Source organism: Zootoca vivipara, chromosome 3 (assembly GCF_965207765.1).
Source record: "Zootoca vivipara chromosome 3, rZooViv2.hap1.1, whole genome shotgun sequence".
In the NCBI taxonomy this organism is placed as follows: Eukaryota; Metazoa; Chordata; class Lepidosauria; order Squamata; family Lacertidae; genus Zootoca; species Zootoca vivipara.
In genome coordinates, this window is record NC_142586.1 from 63,008,123 (window position 1) to 63,030,456 (window position 22,334).

The following is a 22,334-nucleotide window of genomic DNA, read 5'->3' on the forward strand; positions in this document are numbered from 1 at the left end:
ATGGTACTCTGGAACTATGGTTATAGTGTTTTCAAGTGGAAAGTTACATTTGTACAGAAGGAATGATTGGATGAAATCATGTTAGTGCAAAGTTAGCATATTTTACATGCAAGTGAGCTTCCTGCTTGAAATCTTTAGTGCCTGTCAATTTGAAGTTAGAGGTGTTTTGTGTGCAGATCTTAAGCTTGTTCATTTGCTAGTTTTCTTCTAGATGAGCCAGTGTAGACTCTCAAAGCTTTGTTGGATAAAGAAAACCACAGTATTTCAAATGTTTGAGATAATTTCTTTCCACACCAGGAATTAACTATGCCACCTCATTTAATGTAACCAACTGTTCATTTCCAACATGGTGGTGACTTATTTTATGGAAAGAATAGCAATTTTCATTCCTTATTGGAAAAATATTTACTTTAAAAGGGAAAGAGCATAGGAAATGAAATGTTAAAGTCTTCCTCAACATTGTGTAGCTTGGAACGTTGTTGCCAGAAACAGTGTGGATTACTTGCCTAATGTAGATTACTTTTATGGCTCTCTACAGAAACATTTATTTTCCCCTTCCCTTCCTGGTGGAAGCAGTGTTCTGTGGAATTCAAAAACTCACAAACTGCTTTGTGAATTTTGTTTGTTTCTAATAAAACTACTATTTTACTGTTACTGATTGAAATTTATTTTTCTATCCAATTACAACTGTTTACTGCTGTGGGTATTTACTAATCAATGGGGTGTCATTCTGTTTCAAAATGTCATTTTCATTTTCATTTTCACATCACACAAGCTTGTAAAAATTTCCTCAATATGGTTTACAATTAAAAAGATAATGCAGAATTGCATATTAGATAATAGTGATTCCAGTCTGTTGCTGTTTTCGGGTGGGAATTAGTCACATACTGGCAGATTCAGGTTGTGCAGTTAACTTGACTTAGAGCTCCTGCATCCACTTCCACAGAAGACTGGACTTTTCATAATAAGGAAAGAGATGTGGAACTTCATTGGAAAGTGTGTGATAAGATTTGCTTTGATGCAATGGAGTTTGTCCCTCAGACAAATTAGGGTGCGTACTCATTAAATAGCAAATATCTAACCTCCCTGCAAACAAATCAGGATGAATGCTTACTAAACAAGTTGTCTGGAAGCAACCTATGTCAAAGAACATGGTTAGACAGTTATGGGCTGAACAGATTAGTGGATGTTATACAGAATAAAGATTCTGATAGTTTCTAGCTGGCTAGAATCTTCTTGGTATGTACTTTTTCATTTTTAGATAGACTTCCTGCTGAGTGGATTAAAAGAGTACTTCATTTTAATGTATCTGGTAAAATAGGCATACATATTTTCATTTGGATATTACAAATATTTCCTGATCTTGTCACAAGACTACTGTTTCCAATAGTCAGTAATTGCAACCTACTATCAATTAATTACAAAAGCTATATTAAATTATTCCAAAACTCTAATGCCAAATACACCTCTCCTGATTACTGTACTTGAATAAACCTATGGAGCAGTAAATTAATCCTGGCTATTAGTTCACTTTCTCCTAGACAGTGGTATAGCAAGAGCAAGGATAAACAGGGGTGATGTGCTTCCAAAGCAGTTAATGATGTCCTCTCCTGGAGTGCTTTTTGCCATTTCTCAGCACGAGAAACCAACAACAAACTAGGCCGAGGCAGATTATGTTAACTACTACTTTTGTTTTGAAAAGTCAAAAATCCTCTTATGACCAACCAAAATGCCACAAAATAAAAACTTTTGAATCCTCCAGGATGAATGTTAAACAAAGGGGGTAGGGAGAGAATGCACCTGACAAAAATCCCCTTTTGTTGTATAATTTTAGAAGTGTTCATGGCTATTGAAGGGTTGCAGTGCAGAGCACCAACACTTCAAACTCTAGCATTATAACAGTGGTCCCAGACACCCTCTTCAATCAAGGCCTCTTTGCTTTTTGGGAAAAGGCGGTGGCTAGATGGGTAAGGGGTGTTAATATAGAAAGAGCAATTTTGACCATTAAAATGACAACTATATAATGGAGCAACTACACTTAAAATTTAGAGTGGTAAGAAGTGTTTTTTTAAAACCAGTGCAAGAAAAAAGCATTTTGATCCTTCCTTTCAGGTTCAGAACTGACAACCCTTTCTCATGCCCTTAGATAGTATCTACCCTAGTGTGCTTTTGGGATGCCACAGCTGATACTGAATGCAGCATTACTTCCTCTGTCAGAGGTGGGTTCTTAGAATCATGTTGACACAAACGTTCTCCAGCCATTGGCTTTTCAGACTTAAAGTTACAACTCAGGGTGCTGATATTGGTGTGCAAAGCATTAAGTAGCGTGGGCATTGTGTGCCTACAATAACTCTCTCTTCCTTGTTTGCTGCTTTAATTTCCAAGATCAGCAGCATGTATGCTTTTGACCTATACCATCTTTGTGCTGCGTTCATATGACAAGGAAGTGGAAAGACATTCTTGGTGGTTGCCCCAAAATGTAGCATATGTTCCCATTGGTGACATGCCTAAAACCAAAGCCAGGCATCTTCCCAAAGCAATTCAGGACCTTTGGGTAAAAAAGCAAACAAACAACCTAGTGAGTTTTAAAGGGTGTTTTTTAAAAATGTGAGTAAAGAGAGGATGTGATTTTTCTTTCAAACTATTTAAACCCTTGTGGCTTCTTATATTGGAACACGTGCATTCTGTTTTTCTGCTTGTTGAGAAGCCAGAGAAGGTGTAACTTGATCTTTGAGCCATGTTTGGTAAATACTAGTTTTGTGAATACATTAAGTTATACTGTTAACCGAAAAACACTATACCAGATATGTAGTTTATTTTCCCCTCTTCATTTCAAATTGTTAGGCAGGATTAATGACCCGTAAACTCGTTTTCACTGTGATCTGATAAAATGTTTGTTGGTCTTAACTTGCTCTTCTTGTTGAAATGTTTCAATAAAATGGTTTCTCACAAAACTTTCTGTAGAATGTAAGTATTCAAAATATTTCCTACTGCTCGCTGCATGGATTACTGCCTAATCCATGGGTAGGCAAACTAAGGCCTGGGGGCCGGATCTGGCCCAATCGCCCTCTAAATCCAGCCCGCGGACTGTCTGGGAATCAGCGTGTTTTTACATGAGTAGAATGTGTGCTTTTATTTAAAATGCATCTCTGGGTTAATTGTGGGGCATAGGAATTTGTTCATTCCCCCCCCAATGGTAGTCCGGCCCCCCACAAGGTCCGAGGGACAGTTGACTGGCCATCTGCTGAAAAAGTTTGCTGACCCCTGGCCTAATACAAAGGAGCATTTCATTTGAATATAAAGCCCACCCAAATTTCCAAATGATCTTGAAAAATTGACTTGTGAATATCTTCTCACTGTACTAGCTTGGTGGATTTGGGGAAAAGTGACACCCCTGCCTTATCACATTTCCTCCATCAAAGTTTTTTTTGATATATACTACCTCTTCTTAAAAGAATCGGAGTTGCAAGAGACCAGTAGTGTACTGGAAGGCTAATGCATTCACAGATCTTCTCCCCCCCCCCCCCAACCTTTTAACAGTAGCTGTGGGAAGTGAGTGAGTAGGAAAGGAACAATAAGGAGAGGTGTTAAATCTTTTTACCACCTCCACTTTGTGATTCCACTAAACACCCTGACACAGCTATTAGTCCTGGACGGGAAGTTTACTTGGTACCAATGGAAGCATCTCTCCCAACCAAGACTAATATCATATCAAGGAGACACTTTGGGAGGGACTATAATGTGGGGGAAAGGATTGCACATAGCTAATCTTCTCACATCCCCTTGTGGCTACTGTTGACAAAGGAGCAACATTTCACCTCACACATTTCAACATCACAACTGTTTTGGCTCTGCATGTGGAAGAAACAGTGCAGATGATCTGTATTTGAAGATAGGACTCTGTTGTTCCCTCAAGTATGTTTGCTTGGGGGTCTCATAAGTCTGAGTGATATTCCCATGGTTTTAGCATCTCCAGCGTGGGAAGAAGGGGCATGCCTTCCTATCTGATGGCCACGTGGACAAATGTGTTAGATCTGTAAGGAAATACTGTAATATTGTTTCTTTCTGCAGCCTATGCAGACAATGGGAATCCTCCAGCATGCATCCAGGTTGGAAGAAACTGCAGCCGACTTGGCAGGGCTTTAGGCTGTTTCTGTGACTTGCTGAGTGAGAGAGGCATAAGCAATTTCTGCTGTAAGTTTCTTGATTTTTACCTGCAGCATTTCAGAGTAAGCAATATTTAAGTAATTTCACAAATAATTGAAGTGTCCAGGCTTTTAAAAATGTATTTGTTAATACATGTGCAAATAGAGTAGCTCAAGAAAAAGCACACTGCAGCATAAAGCAACATACAATGTGAAACAATAATGAAATTTGGAACACTGCTTTTTCTATAGTATAGAAAAAAGATACTGCGCCTGAAAAAGAGATGTGTTAAAAATTGTTGGATTTGTGGACAATAGGGATGCGATTAGGTGTCCGTACTGTTGACATTGACCATGGTCCTTCCTCCCTCTATTCTCACTACTCTGCCACCTCCTGGTTCAGAAGGAGTGGTGCAATTTGTCTGAGTTATGCTGTACAGTGGTACCTCGGTTTATGAACTTAATCCATTCCGGAAGTCTGTTCTTAAACCAAAACTGTTTTTAAACTGAGGCATGCTTTCCGTAATGAGGCCTCCCACCGCTGGTGCCCTTCCACCATTCGGGTTCCGTTCTTAGACCGAGGTAAAGTTCTCAAACCAGGACACTATTTCTGGTTTTGCGGAGTTTGTAAACTGAATTGTTCTTAAACCGGACATTTCTTAAACCGAGGTACCACTGTATTTGAGGTTCTTTGGAGCACCTCTAAGAAGAGCCCGGCTACAAGGAAGTTCCCCATTCATTCCAGATTTAGGTGAAAGGCTAGACCAGGGGTCCCCAAACTTTTTCAGCCGGGGGCCGGTCCACTGCCCTCAGACCCTGTGCTGGGCCGGACTATATTTTTGGGGGGTGGGGGAGAGCCGAAATCCTATGCACATTGAACATATTGCATTTGGTGCACAAAAAACAGGAAAACAATACAATATTTAAATTTAAAATAATGATTTTAATCAACACAAAATAATATTTAAAATAAAACAATGCCACACAATATTATTAAAAGAATGATTGTAATCAACAAAAACATCACCCCAAATAGTAAGCAGACAGAAAGCATCCTTTTTGCTTTTGTTCTTCTGCAAACCAGAGATGGCCACGTCTAGCAAGAAGCAGCACCAACCTTCCCCAGCAGCAACCCTGAAAAGGCAGGAAGTCCTTAAAAAAGCAAAAACCTTCCTCCAAGGTGGCATCCACATGTCTTTGCAAGTCCATTATCATTCTCCCTCTCACCAGTCATGCTTGGAGCACATTCGGGGACAGTGGCTATGGAGGATTCTGTGTAATATGTAGCCATTTCTGGATCCACACAGGAGTTAGTAGGGCTGTTACCACAGGGTGGGATAGAACACTGTCTGGTTGAGGGGCTTTGATTTGTTTGTTTAGTTTTGCCCCAAATTTACTGGTGGTTAATTGAATTGGGGGCTGGCTAGCACTTAGGAAGGATAACCACACCACCACAGTCTTTGCTTGACTCTCCATGTTTTGGTGCCCTCCCCCCAAGAACAATCCTAGTAAATTAGGTTTGGGGCTGACAGGTCAATCTGGAAGGCTTGGTGGACTGGATCATGCATGCAGACCTAGCTCCAGCTTACTCAGTGATATGTGATCAAGGCCAATGTCATTCAGCTTTAGAAAATAGGAAAATAACTCCATACAATTACAGGTGGCATACTTCTGGGGTGGAAGGACTAAAATCAATTGCATTATTTCAGCTAAAGTTCACTGTGGCTAAATTTAAGAACAGAGAGTTCTGCTGGAGGGGGGAGGCGGCGGCGGCAGTGGCGGCAGCGGGCAGGCGGCCCAGGCCAATTCCTCCTCAAGCGGCGGATCAGGCCAGCCCAGCTCCGGCGGCAGGAGCGGCAGTGTGGCTGAGCGGCGGCGATGGGGGGAGGCGGAGGGGGGAGGCAGCGGAGGGGGCCATCAGGGCGGCTGCGGCGGCGGGCAGGCGGCCGCGGCAAACTCCTCCTCAAGCGGTGGATCGGGCCAGCCCAGCTCCGGCGGCAGGAGCGGCAGCACGGCTGAGCAGCTGTGCAGGGAGTCGCAGAGGGAGTGCAGAAACCCTCTGCCGCCCTTCGCCGCCTCCTCTGGGCCTGGCGGCGCCGGCGACCAAAGAGAGGATGGCGCCGGCGTTGGGCAGCCTGGCTCCGCACCCCTCAGGAAGCGATGGGGCCGGGGCTGCGGCTAACGACAGCCCGACCGGGACTGGGGCTGGAGCCGGCCGCGGTTGGCAGCTGCCTGGGCTCATCCCCCCCCCCCGGTCGAGAAGGCACCAAAAGCCTGGGAAGAGTCCCGTCTGGGCGGGCAGATGTAAAAAGGTAGCCGCTTTATTCCTAAGGCGCATGGCGGGCTTCTCCCGGGACTGCCGCCCTCGGTGCGCCCTCCCCCTCGGACAATAGATATTCATTCTCATATTTTCCACCAACTTCTGGAGGCTACTTCAAGCAGCAGTGTTTGCAATTTGAGGCCTAGAAATAGTTGAGCACTGTAAAAAGTTGTATAATATACGCCAAGTGAACAAATACAAATTGTTCATACAGTTTTATTTCTAATTTGTCATTTAATTAGTTGGCTGTATTTTCAAACTTCTTTCTCAAAAAGTGGCAGGTTAAGAAAGTTAATATTAGGATTCATACCAGCAAATGCAGAAAAAAGACATTACAGTGGTACCTCTACTAATGAATTTAATGCATTCCGAACGCACATTCGTAAGTCAAAAAAAATTGTAAGTCGAATCCCATAGGAATGCATTGGGAGAAAAAATTCGTATGTCGAAACAACCCTATCTAAAAATTCATAAGTAGAAAAAAATCCTATCTAAACAGCATCCAAGATGGCGGACAGAGCTCTGTTCGTAAGTAGAAACATTCGTAAGTAGAGTTATTCGAAGTAGAGGTACCACTGTAGCTGTCCATCATTCCTCTCTTCTTAACATGCAGATTTTTCCTTCTTCCCCATCCCTTTCAATACTATTTCCTAACTGAAAGATTATTCAAAAAACTGATAAACAAAGCAGGGAATAAGGGGCACACACATTAGCTTAGCAAGCCATTGTTAGAAATTAGCCTGGTACGTTTTGCTACTTCACTATGAAGATTTCTGGGCGCCAAGTTGGTGACCACAGTTTAAAAACCTCTGCCTTAGTCCGTAGTTATACCAGTTCCATTCCCACTGTGTGTGTTTTTCCTCCTTGCATACTGGGACAAGTGAATTGTTACAACAGCAAGATACAGTCAAGCAATGTAGTTGATATCATAGAATTGTAGCCTTGGAAGGCACCCTGAAGGCACCCTGAAGATCATCTAGTCCAACCCCCTGGCGAATAAACATTCTGTTGTGGTGACCGTAACCTAGATTTAAGGTACCAAACGGCACATACCCATTAGCTCTTTAGAAACGTTGTTGTTGTTGTTGTTGTTGTTGTTAAGGTACCAAACGGCACATACCCATTAGCTCTTTAGAAACGTTGTTGTTGTTGTTGTTGTTGTTGTACCCTACCTCATTGTAGCTTACAGATAAAATAAGGACTGTTAAAAACACAGAGGAAAAACAATTTAAGCCTTCTGGTTCTGAAAGTACTGATGCCAAGGTTACATTGCCCTCAGGTGTATCCTTCCTGTTGTATGTATGCTGGGAACATTAATGTGCCTTTGCCAATAAGAAAGTCCCTGATTGGATGGTGAGTGGAATGAACATTTCCCCCCACTTCAGATAAAAGTCATTAGTGCACACACATGTTGATAGGGACAGGCTAGTTTTGGAGTGAATAAACTTTTTTCTTTCTTTTTTTTTGGTAGTTGGTACTGCCGGACTGAATGGTCACTTCTGGCTCAGGGCTTAATCTACACACATGGAACAGGTTGCTGCATGTCCTTAAGAGGTGGCGGCAGGGCAAGGTATGTGGTCAGATTGTGCAGTTTTGTATATGTTTGGGATGCTTAATTGAAATAGACCAGTATGACATGCAGAATCTTGAAGTGCGCTTTTCAGCTACCCAAATGCGTCTTCAGTCAAGGAATAGAATTGTGCAGCAAATGACAATTGTAGACTGCCTGAGCTAAGCTATGCTGCAAGTTCTCCTGAACAGGGTCATTAAATAAGGGAATGATGAATATAGTCGCATGCAAACATAGAACATACTTAACACCATGCTTACACTATGCATGTCTTCGCTAATGGTTCATTCAGCATGAAGCCAGTCGATTGCTATCTGCTCAACTGCCTAGCATTTAGAAAAAGTGAGCTTCTTGAGTGCTTTGTGAAAAACATGCAGATATTTATGAAATTTTAGATGGTGAATTTATTTACCAGAATCTGAACAGGTTTTGGGCACATTAGAATCTGGAATAAAAAATTAATAAGAATATGGTAAAAAGATCAGCACACTGATGCATGTACATGCAGGGGAAAAACCCTGCATACCCGGCCAGACCTTGATTTACTGCAGCAGTTCTCGGTATTGAAAAGACAAATTGCTTCTTCAGCTGATCTCTTTTTGGCAGTGCTTCCTACCATGGGTGTACCCACCATGGGGCATGGGGGGCAGCTGCCCCTCCCTAGAAGCAGGGTGGTGGGTACGCCCATGCTTCTCCCCCCCGCCTTCTTCTCGGCAGAGCTTCTGGGGTGACGCCGCTTCGCGGCACGATAGGAGATCGCCGAGGTCGGCGGGGACGCGGCTGAAAGCAAGGCCCCCCCCCAGGAGCACGGCAGCAGCGGGCCTAACCACAGAAGCGCAGTGGTGCTTCAAAAGACGGGCGGTGCTGGAAACAAGCGTCCCCCGCACTAGGAGGGGCGGGGCGGGCTCGAACAAGGCTGCGGGGCGGGAAGTGCCCACCCACGCACACACCGGAGGGAGCGCAGCAGCACGACGGCAAGCCCAGCGGCCACGGAGGCGGCTGCTGGAGGCGAAGGGAGCAAAGCGGCAGAAGCGCCAGGGAGCGCAGCAGCGCGACGGCAAGCCCTGAGGCTACGGAGGCGGCTGCTGGAGGCGAAGGGATCGGAGCGAAGCGGAGCCTGGTAGCTTGCGGAGCGCACGAACGGCGCACGCCCCTTGGCCAGATAAGCGCTGCCGCCGCCGCTCCCTTCCTGTTGAGTTGTTTCCTGGGCGCACTCCTTCGCTTTGCTTTTCAGTTTCTGTCGGCGCTGCTGCTGCTGCTGTTTTCCTCACTGTCCAGAGTTCAAGGTGGGGGTGGGTTCTGTAGCCCCGCCCACGTTCCCACTTCGTGGCCCCTCCCCTCCCTTGGCCCCGCCCCTGAACGACCATGGTTTGGCCCCCCCCCCTAGATTTGATCCTGGGTACGCCCCTGCTTCCTACTGCAGCAAAATGAGAAAGCAAAGTTATGTCTGCACGCATAGTTGTTGTTTGCCCCGTGTCTTTTCTTCCTTTGGAGACATGCCACACTAGCTCAGTGGTGTCCAGTACACAATTTGTTATACATTTATTGATATATCTGCATCCTGTTTATATGCGCAGCAGCTTTCAGTACATATATTGAAACAGTAATCAGATTTCATAAATTGACAATATTGCAACAGCAGCACAAAAATCAAATGACAGCAAAGTGGACATTTATTGATTTGTGCAAATTTGTATACTGCTAATCATAAAGAATATCAAAGTGGTATAAAATATAAAACACCATGAATTAGAAATTTAGTAAGATACCTTCAGAAAAATGATTTATGTGCCATTGTACCCAAACTCTGTGTATGTTAATTTGTTACGAGAATCAGTAAAGTTGGTCAAAAGCTGTCTTGACCAAAGCCACCACTTCAATTCTCCCAGATGATGTACCTGCTCCCCCCCTCTAGAACAGGTTGTCATAGGGTCTGCTGTCCCCACTACCTTCATCTTGTTTGGATTAAGCTTCAGTTTGTTGGCCCATGTCCAGCCTTTCACTGATTTCAAATACAAGAATTTCATAGGTTACTTACAGTGAGATTTAAAAGCTGCTGGGGGCAGGGGGAATGGGCTGTGATGAGCTCCCCTGCAGGACCTCAGAAGTCAACTCTCATGTCGACAAACAGAAATGTGTAATACTATCTTCAGACCTGCCCTCCAGGATAGATTAGAACTTTGAAATGCACTCCTGGTACTCATAATGAGAAAATTAATTGCTCAGTGGCACTGAAAGTTGATGCAATTAAGTGCCATCGAAATTTGTGGAAGTACTTATTTCCCCATTGGCAAGACAAGTATCACTCAGTTTTACAGCTCTAGAAACTTACTCAGTGGGTTTCCATTGGCATCCTGTCTCTGATTGGAGAAGGGGGTCTGGCTACTCCAACACAGACGCCTCCCAAGTTCAAGGACTTGGGGACGTAAACGGTAGCTTCTTCGTTTTCACTGGCTTTTGCATAATAAGCAGTGTGGCACTACCTGTACTTTCTAGAGAAGCCCATCATGAAGGCAGAGAAAACCATTTTCTTCCTGAATTCTCTGCACCTGCAAAATTAAGGAAGGGGTGGTGTCTTTCTCTTCTCTTTGGCTGCCAGGAGTCAGTGTGACTACAAATGCTTGCTGGCTATTAATTAATCCCTGCTCAGTCTTCATCTCTATGATTTGTCCAGTCAGCCCATACAGAATGTGACAGCTGCCTTTTCGTGGTTTGACCCATTTAACTAAGTTATATAGTTCTCAAAACATTTCTTATTTCTAAAAGCCTTCCCCCCCTTAGATTTCAGTTTATTTTAATATTTTTGTTTCAGTTTGGTTGAGCTTCATTTTTGTTCAGCTACACTTCTTTTACAATTTTAGAATTAAAGCATAAAAGTTGCAAAGTGTAATTCCATGTTGCATGGCATTAATAATAATAATAATAATAATAATAATAATAATAATAATAATAATTTATACCCCTCCCATCTGGCTGGGTTTCCCCAGCCACTCTGGGTGGCTTCCAACAGAAAAATACAATAAAATAATCTATTAAACATTAAAAGCCTCCCTATTGATTATCAGATAGTTCCTAACCTACTTCAAGGAAATAGGGTAATTCTGGATTATATTATGAAATGGCTATAATATTAATGCTTTTGTCTTTTAAGATTGCAAAATGGTCTACATAGTTTTTTCTAATTCTTTTGCAGGGTGTGGGTGGGTGGGTTGGTGGGTGTAGAATAAGATAGTTTTGCCTAAGGCATTATTATATATTAAAGGGGAAATGCTTGCTTATATTCTTAGAGTTAAGAAGTCAGAATTTCTGATGAGGAAAACAGTGCTTTCTCAGTCCTTGCCTAGTCATTTAGTTGATATTTATTTTATGTTGTATATTGATAGGTCACAGGTCTAACATACATTGTCATATCTATAAAAATGTAACTGTTTCAGTTGTTGCTAAAGTGGAAGGTGTAAGTTCTGTCTTCCTAAATGTGGAGGTCTGTCCTGAATTTGTGCTGCTCAAGGCTATCCATTCCCCAGTAAGCCATTCAATTAGCCTTTGCTAAGATCATTGGAAAAGATATGTAGAAACTACTTGGGATAATAAAATTGCTCCTAGGTAAAGAAAGAATACTATAAAATTCATTGTCAGTAGAAACCATATGTATAGGATGGGGTAGCTAGCTTGGAACAGTGATATGACAGCTGGAAGTAATTTTGTTGTCAATTAGAGGATAATATATGGTACGGAATGTGTGGTACACAGAGTTTTAGTGCTTTAGTTGTATGTCTGCCCCACACAGAGTAATGTGTAAAACAATATGCAGATATGCTTTCTTAATTTTATCCTGAAACTTCATTGTGGTGAGTTTTTGGTTCACAGCAGAGTTGTTCCACAATGTATTAATTGCCAGAAGTGTTGACTTGTTTCAAATTGAACTTAGATGCACATTGATCTTATTCACTGGACTCTTGGAAGCACTTAAACACTTGCTTCTCAGATACTGCAGTGCTGCTGGAATGCTCAGTAGGAGATCCAAGGATATGAATTGACGTCTCCATGTTGGGCCTATTACATGACTACTGCAATTGCAGTAACCATGACAGCGATCTTTAAAACTATCTTGGAAATCACAACTAAATGTATAGGCCAGGCACCCCCAAACTGCGGCCTTCCAGGTGTTTTGGCCTACAACTCCCATGATCCCTAGCTAACAGGACAGTGGTCGGGGAAGATGGGAATTGTAGTCCAAAACATCTGGAGGGCCGAAGTTTGGGGGTGCCTGGTATAGGCTATACTGGCTTATAGAAGAACCATGTTGACCCATGGTCAACCCTCCAGGGGTCCTTTATCAAGGTAGATGTAGCTGAAGTGTAAAGGTGTGGCCATTTTTTTCAGAGGACTATTTATTTATTTATGGTACAAAACCTTTTGGTACCATAGTGGGGTATCTATAGGATCAGTCAGCTTTTTAATTTACTTAAAGAATTAATGGGAAATTTGGCAGGCACAGAAAACCTTGCATCATCACAGTACAGCATGGGACCCTTAACAGCAGGCATTTATTTAAAATATATATTTTAAAAGTCATTAAAAAAATAAATTACAAAGTTTTGAGCTTTTTTGGGGAGGACAAAAAGCCTCTTATGGGGATGGATACAGATGACTACCCCTGCTTTATACTGTTGTTGTGAGTATGCAATTCTTGGTAGGCTTTAAGCCCATAAACAGTTCCTATTAAAATTTGTCCTAAAGCACACACCCTGAAAATGGGCTTATACCCTTCATAGAGTCAAGAGAGATATCTTTGGAGGCTGTGATGATTAAGCAATATGTTTTAAAAGAAAATGTCACTAATCATGTGTTAAGAAAACTGTATTCAAAAGCATGTGATTATTTTATTGTAGCTGACTTTTTTAAAAAATCTTGTCTTCCACAGGATGCTGAGGCAGAAGAGATGATTGTTCATTTGCACTAAGGCTTGGAACTGCCTGTTGAACAAAAGTCCTGACCAGGCAACATACGAATGGCCCAAGGAAGCCAACAAATAAATTTTAAGGTTTTATATGACCTGCGCCAAAAATTTCCTGAGGTACCTGAAGTTGTTGTGTCCAGATGCATGTTACAGGTCAGTGCTAGGTTGTTTCTGTTTATGTAGGCACTTTAGTGCCGATAAATAAAAGTACTTACAAAGTCTTTCCCCACTAACCTACTTATTACTTCCAGAACCAAATTGCCTTGGAGGTAATCTGTCCACAGTGGATGTGGTAAAAAATGGCAGTGGGTGGGACCATCACACTGTTTCTCTCCCATCCTGATTTTCCCTGATTTCTCAGCTTGTTTCCCTTTCCCTTTCCGCAACTCTAATAATGACTGATCTCATGCTGCAATTGAGCAACATGGAGGATAATGTCCATCAGGATTATAGAAGGAGGAGGGAATGAATGAATACTCCTCTCCCTTCGCTACCCCTGTGCTGCTCAGCTGACTGGGGAATTGCTGAGAGTGGAGAAAAGGAGGCTGTACTGCAGCAGGGGAAAATAATCTTTATCTGGAGCCACCTTTTCCTCCTCTGCTTGGCTGATCAGTGGGAAAATGTTTTGTGGGCCATGCAGGGGACCACAAATTGCATTATTCTGAACATTAAGTATGCAGATGGAGAATGTGCATATTGCCCAGAGAGTGTACAAAATGCAGGAGGTATGCACATTCCCCAAGGCCTGTTGGGAAGTATGCATATTGATGGAGAAATGTGCACAGTGGCTGGTTATCATGCACACTAACTACATAACTTGCAGTACTTCTAGTACATACACAAATATAGATTGGATGGGTAGGATAGAAGGATAGATATAGAAGGATGGGATGGGCATAGCTGCCAAGTTTTTGCTTTTCTCGCGAGGAAGCCTATTCAGCATAAGGGAAAATCCCTGTAAAAAAGGGATAACTTGGCAGCTATGGGGATGGGTGGTTAGGTTAGGATAGGATAGACTGGATGGAAACTAGTTATTAGTGTTTGTTATTATACAAACTCATTTTTGGAATAAAGTGTATTGGTTTGCAATATATCTTTTGGTCTTGTAGCACTTCAGAGTTGTCTGTATGGTACAGGATACAAAGTTTAGCTTGTTCTTTTTGTATACATACAAGGATAATAAACTGAATTGCTTACTTGAATTCTAAAGCTGCAATCCTTTGCAATCAAGCAGGAGAGAAGTATTAGATCTATAAGGTGCTCAGAGCTTCCTGACTCTGAGTCAGGCAGCATTGTGTATGCTCTGGGTCCCATGAGTAAACTCAAAAGCTAAGTTTCAGAAACCTCTTGGCTGTTTCTAACCTAACTAGCATTCATTAGCTGGCCAGAGTCAGGTGTGTTCAACACACTTACTTCCTTCCAGTAACATGCAGTTGCTAAACAATCTTTTCTATACTATATTACATAGTCAGTGCAAAGGTTTAATGATGCCATCTTGCTTCCTCTGTTAACCTAACATCCTCACAGAAAATGGATATTTTGCTTTCATTGATCACCTTCAAAATCTGCCTAGGTAAGGTATACAAAACCAAAAAGAAACAGTTACATAATGGAGGAGGTAATTGGGCTCAGTGGATAAGCTCTTTGTAGTTCCTTTGCCACTGAAAAAAATGTGGGAAGGGAGATTGACCTCTGAGGATAACACATATTCCAAACCCAGATCTCATCCTACTAGGTTTTTTGAACATCAAAGTATTCTCTCTGTTGCATATGTCCTCTGAGTCCATTTTTCTATCCTCCAAGGAAGTGTCCTTTCATTCTGAAAGGAATTGGAGGAAGAGTTACTGGGTTTTGAAGATGTATGCCCTGGAGCACTTTTCTCATTTGATAACCAACAACATATTTGTCTTCCTGATTCATGCCAGGTCCACCCTATCCCTTCTCTATGATATTCCCTCTTCCTTTCCTCAGCAAAGACAGTTGGCTGCAAAGTCTTATCAAATCATACCTCTCAAATACATACAATTGTTTGGGATTTCCTTGCTGATTAATCATTTCAGTGATATTGATATTGGGCATTAAAACAAATGTTTAAGAAACACCCTACATGATACATTTCACAGTCTTAAGTATTTTTAGATTCAGAATCCTCTTTTAATCCTAACCAGCAAAATAGAACCTACTTTTAATTTTGTATTGCATTTTATCTGTTTTTTTATTCCTTTTTCATACAGCACAATATTTGTGAAAGCCAGCGTTTAATTAAGTTGTTAAATTAAATGTAATGAAACCATATTATTTTTATTGATACCCATTTTTGTAATTTCTTATAGAATAATAATAACCTGGATGCCTGTTGCGCAGTTCTCTCTAAAGAGAGCACAAAATATCTCTACGGTGAAGGAGACATTGGTTTTTCAGATGATTCTGGGATTCCCGGTCTGCGAAATCACATGACATCCCTTAATTTGGATTTGCAGTCTCAGAATGTGATTCTCCATGGAAGAGAAGGAAGTAGAATGAATGGAAGTAGGACTTTAGCTCATAGCATTAGTGATGGGAACCTTCAAACCAGCCAGTCCAACAGTGAACTGTTTCATCAGGAACCACAGACAGCTCCAGTTCAGGTTCCACATGGATTCTTTGGCATATCGAATACTGTTAGTACTTCTAATCCAGGGCAGCATTTTGGATTTCACTTGGGCAGCAAAGGAACACCTGGCTTGGCTCAGCAAACACCTAGATTCAACCCCATTATGGTAACTTTAGCCCCAAATATTCAGCCCGGACGGAATACCCCTACATCTTTGCACATACATGGTGTACCTCCAATAAATAGTCCACAAGGCAATTCTATCTATATTAGACCTTATATCACAAATCCAAGTGGTACAGCTCGCCAAACTCAGCAAAATCCAGGCTGGACGTCTCAGTATAATCCTATGCATTCTCAACAAAACTACCAGCCTTCACATACAAATCCCTGGACAACCCTTCCCACAACCAGTTCATCGTCGCATACCTCATCGCAACAATCAACACAGCCAAACCAGCAAGGCCATCAGACCTCCCATGTCTATATGCCCATAAGTTCTCCTACTACTCCACAAGCACCTACAATTCATTCATCTGGTAGCTCACAATCTTCTTCCACCCAGAGCCAATACAATATTCAAAATATCTCTACAGGACCTCGTAAAAACCAAATTGAAATCAAACTTGAACCACCACAAAGAAACAGTTCATCAAAACTGCGTTCAACTGGCTCCCGTTCATCCTCTAACTCCTCTTCCCTCAACAGTCAGACTCTAAGTAGAAGTCAGCCCACTGTTTACATAGCTGCCAGTCCACCAAATACTGATGAAATGACCACACGAAGTCAGCCTAAGGTCTACATTTCAGCCAATGCTTCTACAGGAGATGAACAACTTCGGAATCAACCCACACTCTTCATATCAACAAATCCAGGAGTTACTGCAACGTCTAGGAATATGTCTGGTCAAGTAAGCATGGGACCTGCGTTTATTCACCACCACCCTCCCAAGAGCAGAGCAATGGGCAACAATGCCGCTGCCACTTCTCCCCGAGTGGTTGTTACACAGCCTAACACAAAATACACTTTTAAAATTACTGTTTCTCCAAATAAACCCCCTGCGGTTTCACCTGGTGTGGTGTCCCCAACCTTTGAACCTACAAATCTTCTAAACCTTCCAGATCACTTTGCAGAGACGGAAGGTATCCAACACCTTCCTGACCCTGTTTTAGCACATGTCGATAGGATTAGTGATGCACGAAAACTGAGTATGGGATCTGATGATGCTGCCTATACACAAGGTAATATTTTTATGTAAGTTGTAGAGATTTCTGCCTTGTTTTGATCCATGAATTAACGAACACAATGCTGAAATAGTGGTGGCTTCTACAACTTTATTTATTTTAAGTATGTCAGAATGGGCAATAAACAAATAATGGACAGGTACATCTTAGTAATACTTGCTTTGGAAATTTATCCTTTTAAGTCACAGTGCCTTATGCATGTCTTAGAGTAAATGATTTTTAAAAAAATATATGTTCCTTTTGTAAACACATAATAGGGTCTTTATGCCAAAGAGATTAGCACAATTTTAAAAAAGTTACTTGATTCACGTGGATTGATGCGGACTTAATCTGCTAGGACAATAGGTAAAATATAAAAGACTTGAAACAAATGATTGTTTCCTTTTTAGCACTATGGAAATGGTTTTGTAGGAGAGGAGAATGGTAGCAATTGTAAATCTAGTGCAAATATCTCTTAAAGAATCCAGGGACTGAGAGGATGGCAGAACTGATGCAGTAGGAAAGCACATTGTTCAACTCTTATGGACAAGGGGAAACATACTACTTTGATTTCAAGCATACTGCATTTTTTCCATCACATTTCTTACCTATCGGATTGTGTAGTTGACATATCTGCCCCACTGTGCACCAAAATGTTGAATGGTTTTAAAATAGTGCTTCCTTTTGGTTTCTCAGCTGCCCCTACATCCTGTTGCTCTAGACATCCCTTTTTAGCAGCCTTCTCCTGCGTATCCTAAGGGTGCCAAAGAGTTCAGCCTAAGACTTAAAAACTGAAATAGCCACAAGGTATTACCGGTAGCTGTGAGATACTTATGGAACTTCCATGCGATCGGTTTATCATCCTAAAGATTTAAACTTTCACTTTCCTTCTATGCCTCCAGCAAACTTTATTAGTGTGAAGGTAAAGTAAAGGTAAAGGGACCATTAGGTCCAGTCGTGACCGACTCTGGGGTTGCGCGCTCATCTCGCATTATTGGCCGAGGGAGCCGGCGTATAGCTTCCAGGTCATGTGGCCAGCATGACAAAGCCACTTCTGGCGAACCAGAGCAGCACACGGAAACGCTGTTTACCTTCCCGCTGTAGCAGTTCCTATTTATCTGCTTGCACTTTGATGTGCTTTCAAACTGCTAGGTTGGCAGGAGCTGGGACCGAGCAACAGGAGCTCACCCCGTCACAGGGATTCGAACTCCCGACCTGATCAGCAAGCCCTAGGCTCAGTGGTTTAACCCACAGCGCCACCTGTGTCCCCATTAGTGTGAAGGTAGATTTATGCTATTAAAGTAATTCTGTTAAGTTAACCTCTTTTCTAATAGGTGTCTAAATTCCTGGTTGGGTTTTGGCTTCCGTGATTTAGATCATACAACAGATTTTAGCATACAGAAAGTGAATTTATTTAAAAATGTAAAGTGTTTTAAAAATTTTGTGTAAAGTGTTTTAAAAAAAAGTGTTTTGTTTTTCAGTCAGTGTATGCATTTATCTTTAATATAAAAAGAGCAGTCATCTGCAGTTTCTAATGTATTCGCTACCATGGTTTTCAGAACAATTCATAATTTAGTCACTCAGATTATATGCATTCAGTATTCCCAGCCTTGAAAATTCACAGCCTTCAATTTTTAGGTTTAAAAAGCATGGATAATGTCCAGTGTTAGTCATACTCAGAGTAGAGCCATTAAAATGGTCTGCTTGTGCATTTATTTTAACAGCTCTCCTCTGATTATGACTTAGTTGGATATCCCATGAGAGCTGAATTGATGCATAGCAATAAAACATAAGACAGTCAAGTGCTATCAAAAGTATTAGAGCTGCCAGAAGATAGTTTGACAACTATATATATTAAGGAAATTCCCATCTCTAGTAGTATATTTATACTGAACAATAAACTGAAAACTGTAAGAGTTAATGTGCCTATTTAAAATACAGAATAGCCATAAGAAATGCAAAACTGAGCTGTATTAAGTATAAATCATGAAATGTCATTTTGTTTTACATTATGCCAATGAATTGCTGCTCTTGGGATAATACATGCATCCTAGCCATTTTATGGCCATCCAAAGGCTAGGACAGGGAAGCAGAGTTGAGGAAATTGCTGGTTGTGGAGCTCAGCTAAGAAAGTTAAAATTGCTTTCTCTGGCATTCAATCTGGTAATTTAGGTGCATGTTTACCTTGCCCTATTATCTCAAAAAAGTGGAGGTGTTAGTATATCCTTCCCCCTTCCCTTGCATGTTTGATTATATTTATGTATACCATCTGCCCAAGATATGACAGGCCATTTCTTTATTGCACACCCTTGTAAGCCTAGTGATTGAGGTAACTATTGTCATTTCACATTAGGATATGGCATTGGAAAGAATTATTTGCCCAAGATTACCACTCACAGATGAACTAAACTTTAATCTGAGGTTCATCCTAAACCTTTGTACATTACCATCCCTTGTGCTAGCAAGATGGTAGGTATACTTTTCAAGCAGCCGTGTAGAAGCCTGCTTAGTACTGTATACTGTTTCTTAAAAGACACTCTTCGCTTAGAATGTTAACCAGTTGTTGCTGGGTGTTTTGTTTTGTTTTGTTTTGTTTCTTTTACAGGCACCTAATTTATACTCACAATTGGGGTTGTCAGCACCGTGTAAAGATTTCACTTGATAATGTTGTTATCGGAGAACCATGATAATGAAAATGTTAGAGATGGGAATTGCCTAACAAAGCTGATAGCAGACAGCAGCTCATGTATGGAAGATGTGTAGAACTGTGTTGTTTGAACCTTACGCAAATGTATTGAATGCCTTCACATAGTCTCTTCAGTGCAACCATCAGGACTCAAAATGATTTAATAGGGATTTAATCTGTTGCGCAGATTGTAACTTCTGCACTGTGTGGCATGTGCTGAATACAGGCAGGTGTGACAGCTGGCAAATATCCTCACATTTCTTGAGGCTTAGAAGACATCTTCAGATTTACCGATGACAGTTGATATACTCTGTCAGCTTCAGATTACTTGTTAATAAGAAACAGATGCTCAAAGTACTAGAAAAGTACAATGTGAGGGATATGAGTTTCCATCAAAACAACAACAAAGGGTTATATTTGAAACTGGATTTTCTGTAAAATTCTTTTCAAGTCTGTTGCTGGATAAAGAACAGCGAATAGATTGTTTTCTTTTGAGTACATTAAGGAAGCTAGGATAGATGAGCAGCACATGGTTATTTTCTCCCATTGATAGCAATGCCTTAAAATGTGAACCCTCCATTTTGTTCAGCACCATATTGATTGGAGGTTGTCTTGCAAATTAGGTGAACCACAAATACGTTGCTGCATCAGCAATGCGATACCTTTTTTTCCTTGAACTGCTTTATTCACTTATTAGCTTATTAAAGTAAATGTGATTAAATCAGCAGATGAGTTCTGGTCTGATCAAAGTTCCACAAGTTTTGGCAGGCCAACTTGTAGCTGCCAAACTCATCATCTTTTATGTGTCAAATGGGTGGAGTATTCTCTGATATTGTGCAGTGCTTCAGAAACCCAGGGCAATATTTCTGGATTCAACTTACTGGGCTCACCACAGTACATATACTGGGCTCACACACATACTTATACCTGTACCTATACCCATGCTGCTGGTAACCTGATGAGTGCATTTATGGACCTCATACTTTGACGTGGATGTTAATCAAAATATGTTTCAGAAGAGAGTGTAGCTAAATTGCCATTTCCTTTCTGAATGCTGTTTTAAAAATATTTTTTAATTAAGGGTTTACGCATATTTACAAATACGGTAATAACACTAAGTATGATTATCACAATATAGCTAATAATAGAAATGAAAAAGTAACAGTACGTTTCCGATGACAGTTCAAAGTGTTGGTGCTGACCTTTAAAGCCCTAAACTACCTTGGTCCAGTATACCTGAAGGAGCATCTCCACCCCATCGTTCTGCCCGGATACTGAGGTCCAATACCGAGGGCCTTCTGGCACTTCTCATTGCGAGAAGCCAAGTTGCAGGGGACCAGGCAGAGGGCCTTCTCGGTGGTGGCGCCCGAACTGTGGAACGCCCTCCCATCAGATGTCAAAGAGGAAAACAGCTACCAGATTTTTAGAAGACATCTGAAGGCAGCCCTGTTTAGGGAGGCTTTTAATATTTAATAGATTATTTTATTTCATTTTTCTGTTGGAAGCCACCCAGTGTGGCTGGGGAAACCCAGCCAGATGGGCGGGGTATAAATAATAAATTATTATTATTATTATTATTATTATTATTATTATTATTATTAATTAAAAGGTGGCATACAAATGAGTGATCGCACAAAACTTAGGGCTGAAGAATGACCAAAGTGTGTTCGAATAAACGGAAATGTTGATCAATTAGCATATATATTTTAAAGATTATATTTCCCTTTGACACCAAGGGAAGGGTAAGATACAAAATAATAGCCATAACAAAAAAGAATCATTGAATTAACCAAAGCCATTCAAAAGCAGGAAGTGGGCATCTCCATGTTCTTTCTGAATGCTATTGCTAATAGTTCATTTTCAGAGTTGTCTTTCCTGCTTACCTTAAGTAGGAGGCAAATGTCAGGGTGCAAAATGCTACTTAGATTCACACTGCTGTGTGGAATTTTTTGACACACACACACACACACACACACACACACACACACAAACACACCAGCACTATATGTGCTTTTGAAAATTTCCCTCTCTCTTTAGGAAAGATTATTGTGCACATGACTGCTGCTTCTGGCAAGGAATCTAGCCCCTTGAGAATAACTGCTTTTATTAGAAGGGCAGGGGAAACACAAGTTGCTACCCCTTGTAGTTGTGGAAGAAGCTTTGGGAAGTCATTGTCATTTTGTGATGAAATCCTAAAAATAGATATGGAACTTGGTCCCATATTTCAGAATTTCAGTGGTCAGTAGGTGAGTACATGTCTGGGTAGGTTTATCCAATTAAAAAGGTTCTTAGCAGTTGCTGAAAACAATACAACAAATAGGCAGAGAGTTCCATAGAGAAAATACTTCCGCACTGCAGGATAGATTTCTTGAAAGTACAGAATAAATGTTATGTAGCACCTTGTAAAGGGCCAGATCTACAAGTTGAAAACATCATATGGATATAATTATTAATATAATTAGTCTCATTACATAATTTTCACTTGGGTATAGTAAATAATTCTAAACAGTGATTTTCAAGCTTTCTGTTTTCAATGAGAAGTTTCCACTTGACTTGACTGCCAGAAATATCCAGCATCACACAAAGGATTCCACAGCATGATCATGGAATGCACTGATTGGTCAGATCTGCTGAATTTCACTGTTGCCTCATATGAACTGTGTGTGACATACTAAAACTCTGCACATTGCAGAGCAAGATTGGTGGTGCTAGGCAAGTTTTCTTTTCAAGGCAACTTGGCTGTCATTGCTGATTTTTTCTTATTTAGGTATCCTTAATAATTTCTGAAGAAATCTCAGTTGAACTACTCTGCTCCAAAGGACATGATGCACTTCTAG

The 22,334-nt window shown here is 41.2% G+C and overlaps 1 protein-coding gene across 7 annotated transcripts in view; it reads left to right on the top strand.

Annotated features, from left to right (window-relative positions):
• Window positions 1-22,334, top strand: part of TAB2 (TGF-beta activated kinase 1 (MAP3K7) binding protein 2) — a 50,558-nt gene that overhangs the window by 18,926 nt on the left and 9,298 nt on the right. For 4 of the 7 annotated variants that reach the window (XM_060272739.2, XM_088666256.1, XM_088666258.1 and 1 more), the window contains exons 2-5: window positions 4,072-4,194; window positions 7,937-8,035; window positions 12,960-13,148; window positions 15,329-16,829. In XM_060272739.2, coding sequence (XP_060128722.1) covers window positions 13,047-13,148; window positions 15,329-16,829 — 1,603 coding nt within the window. In that variant the 5' untranslated portion in view covers window positions 4,072-4,194; window positions 7,937-8,035; window positions 12,960-13,046. The remainder of the gene's footprint in view (window positions 1-4,071; window positions 4,195-7,936; window positions 8,036-12,959; window positions 13,149-15,328; window positions 16,830-22,334) is intronic. The other 3 variants (XM_088666257.1, XM_035108784.3, XM_035108786.3) reach the window with 2 other exon arrangements.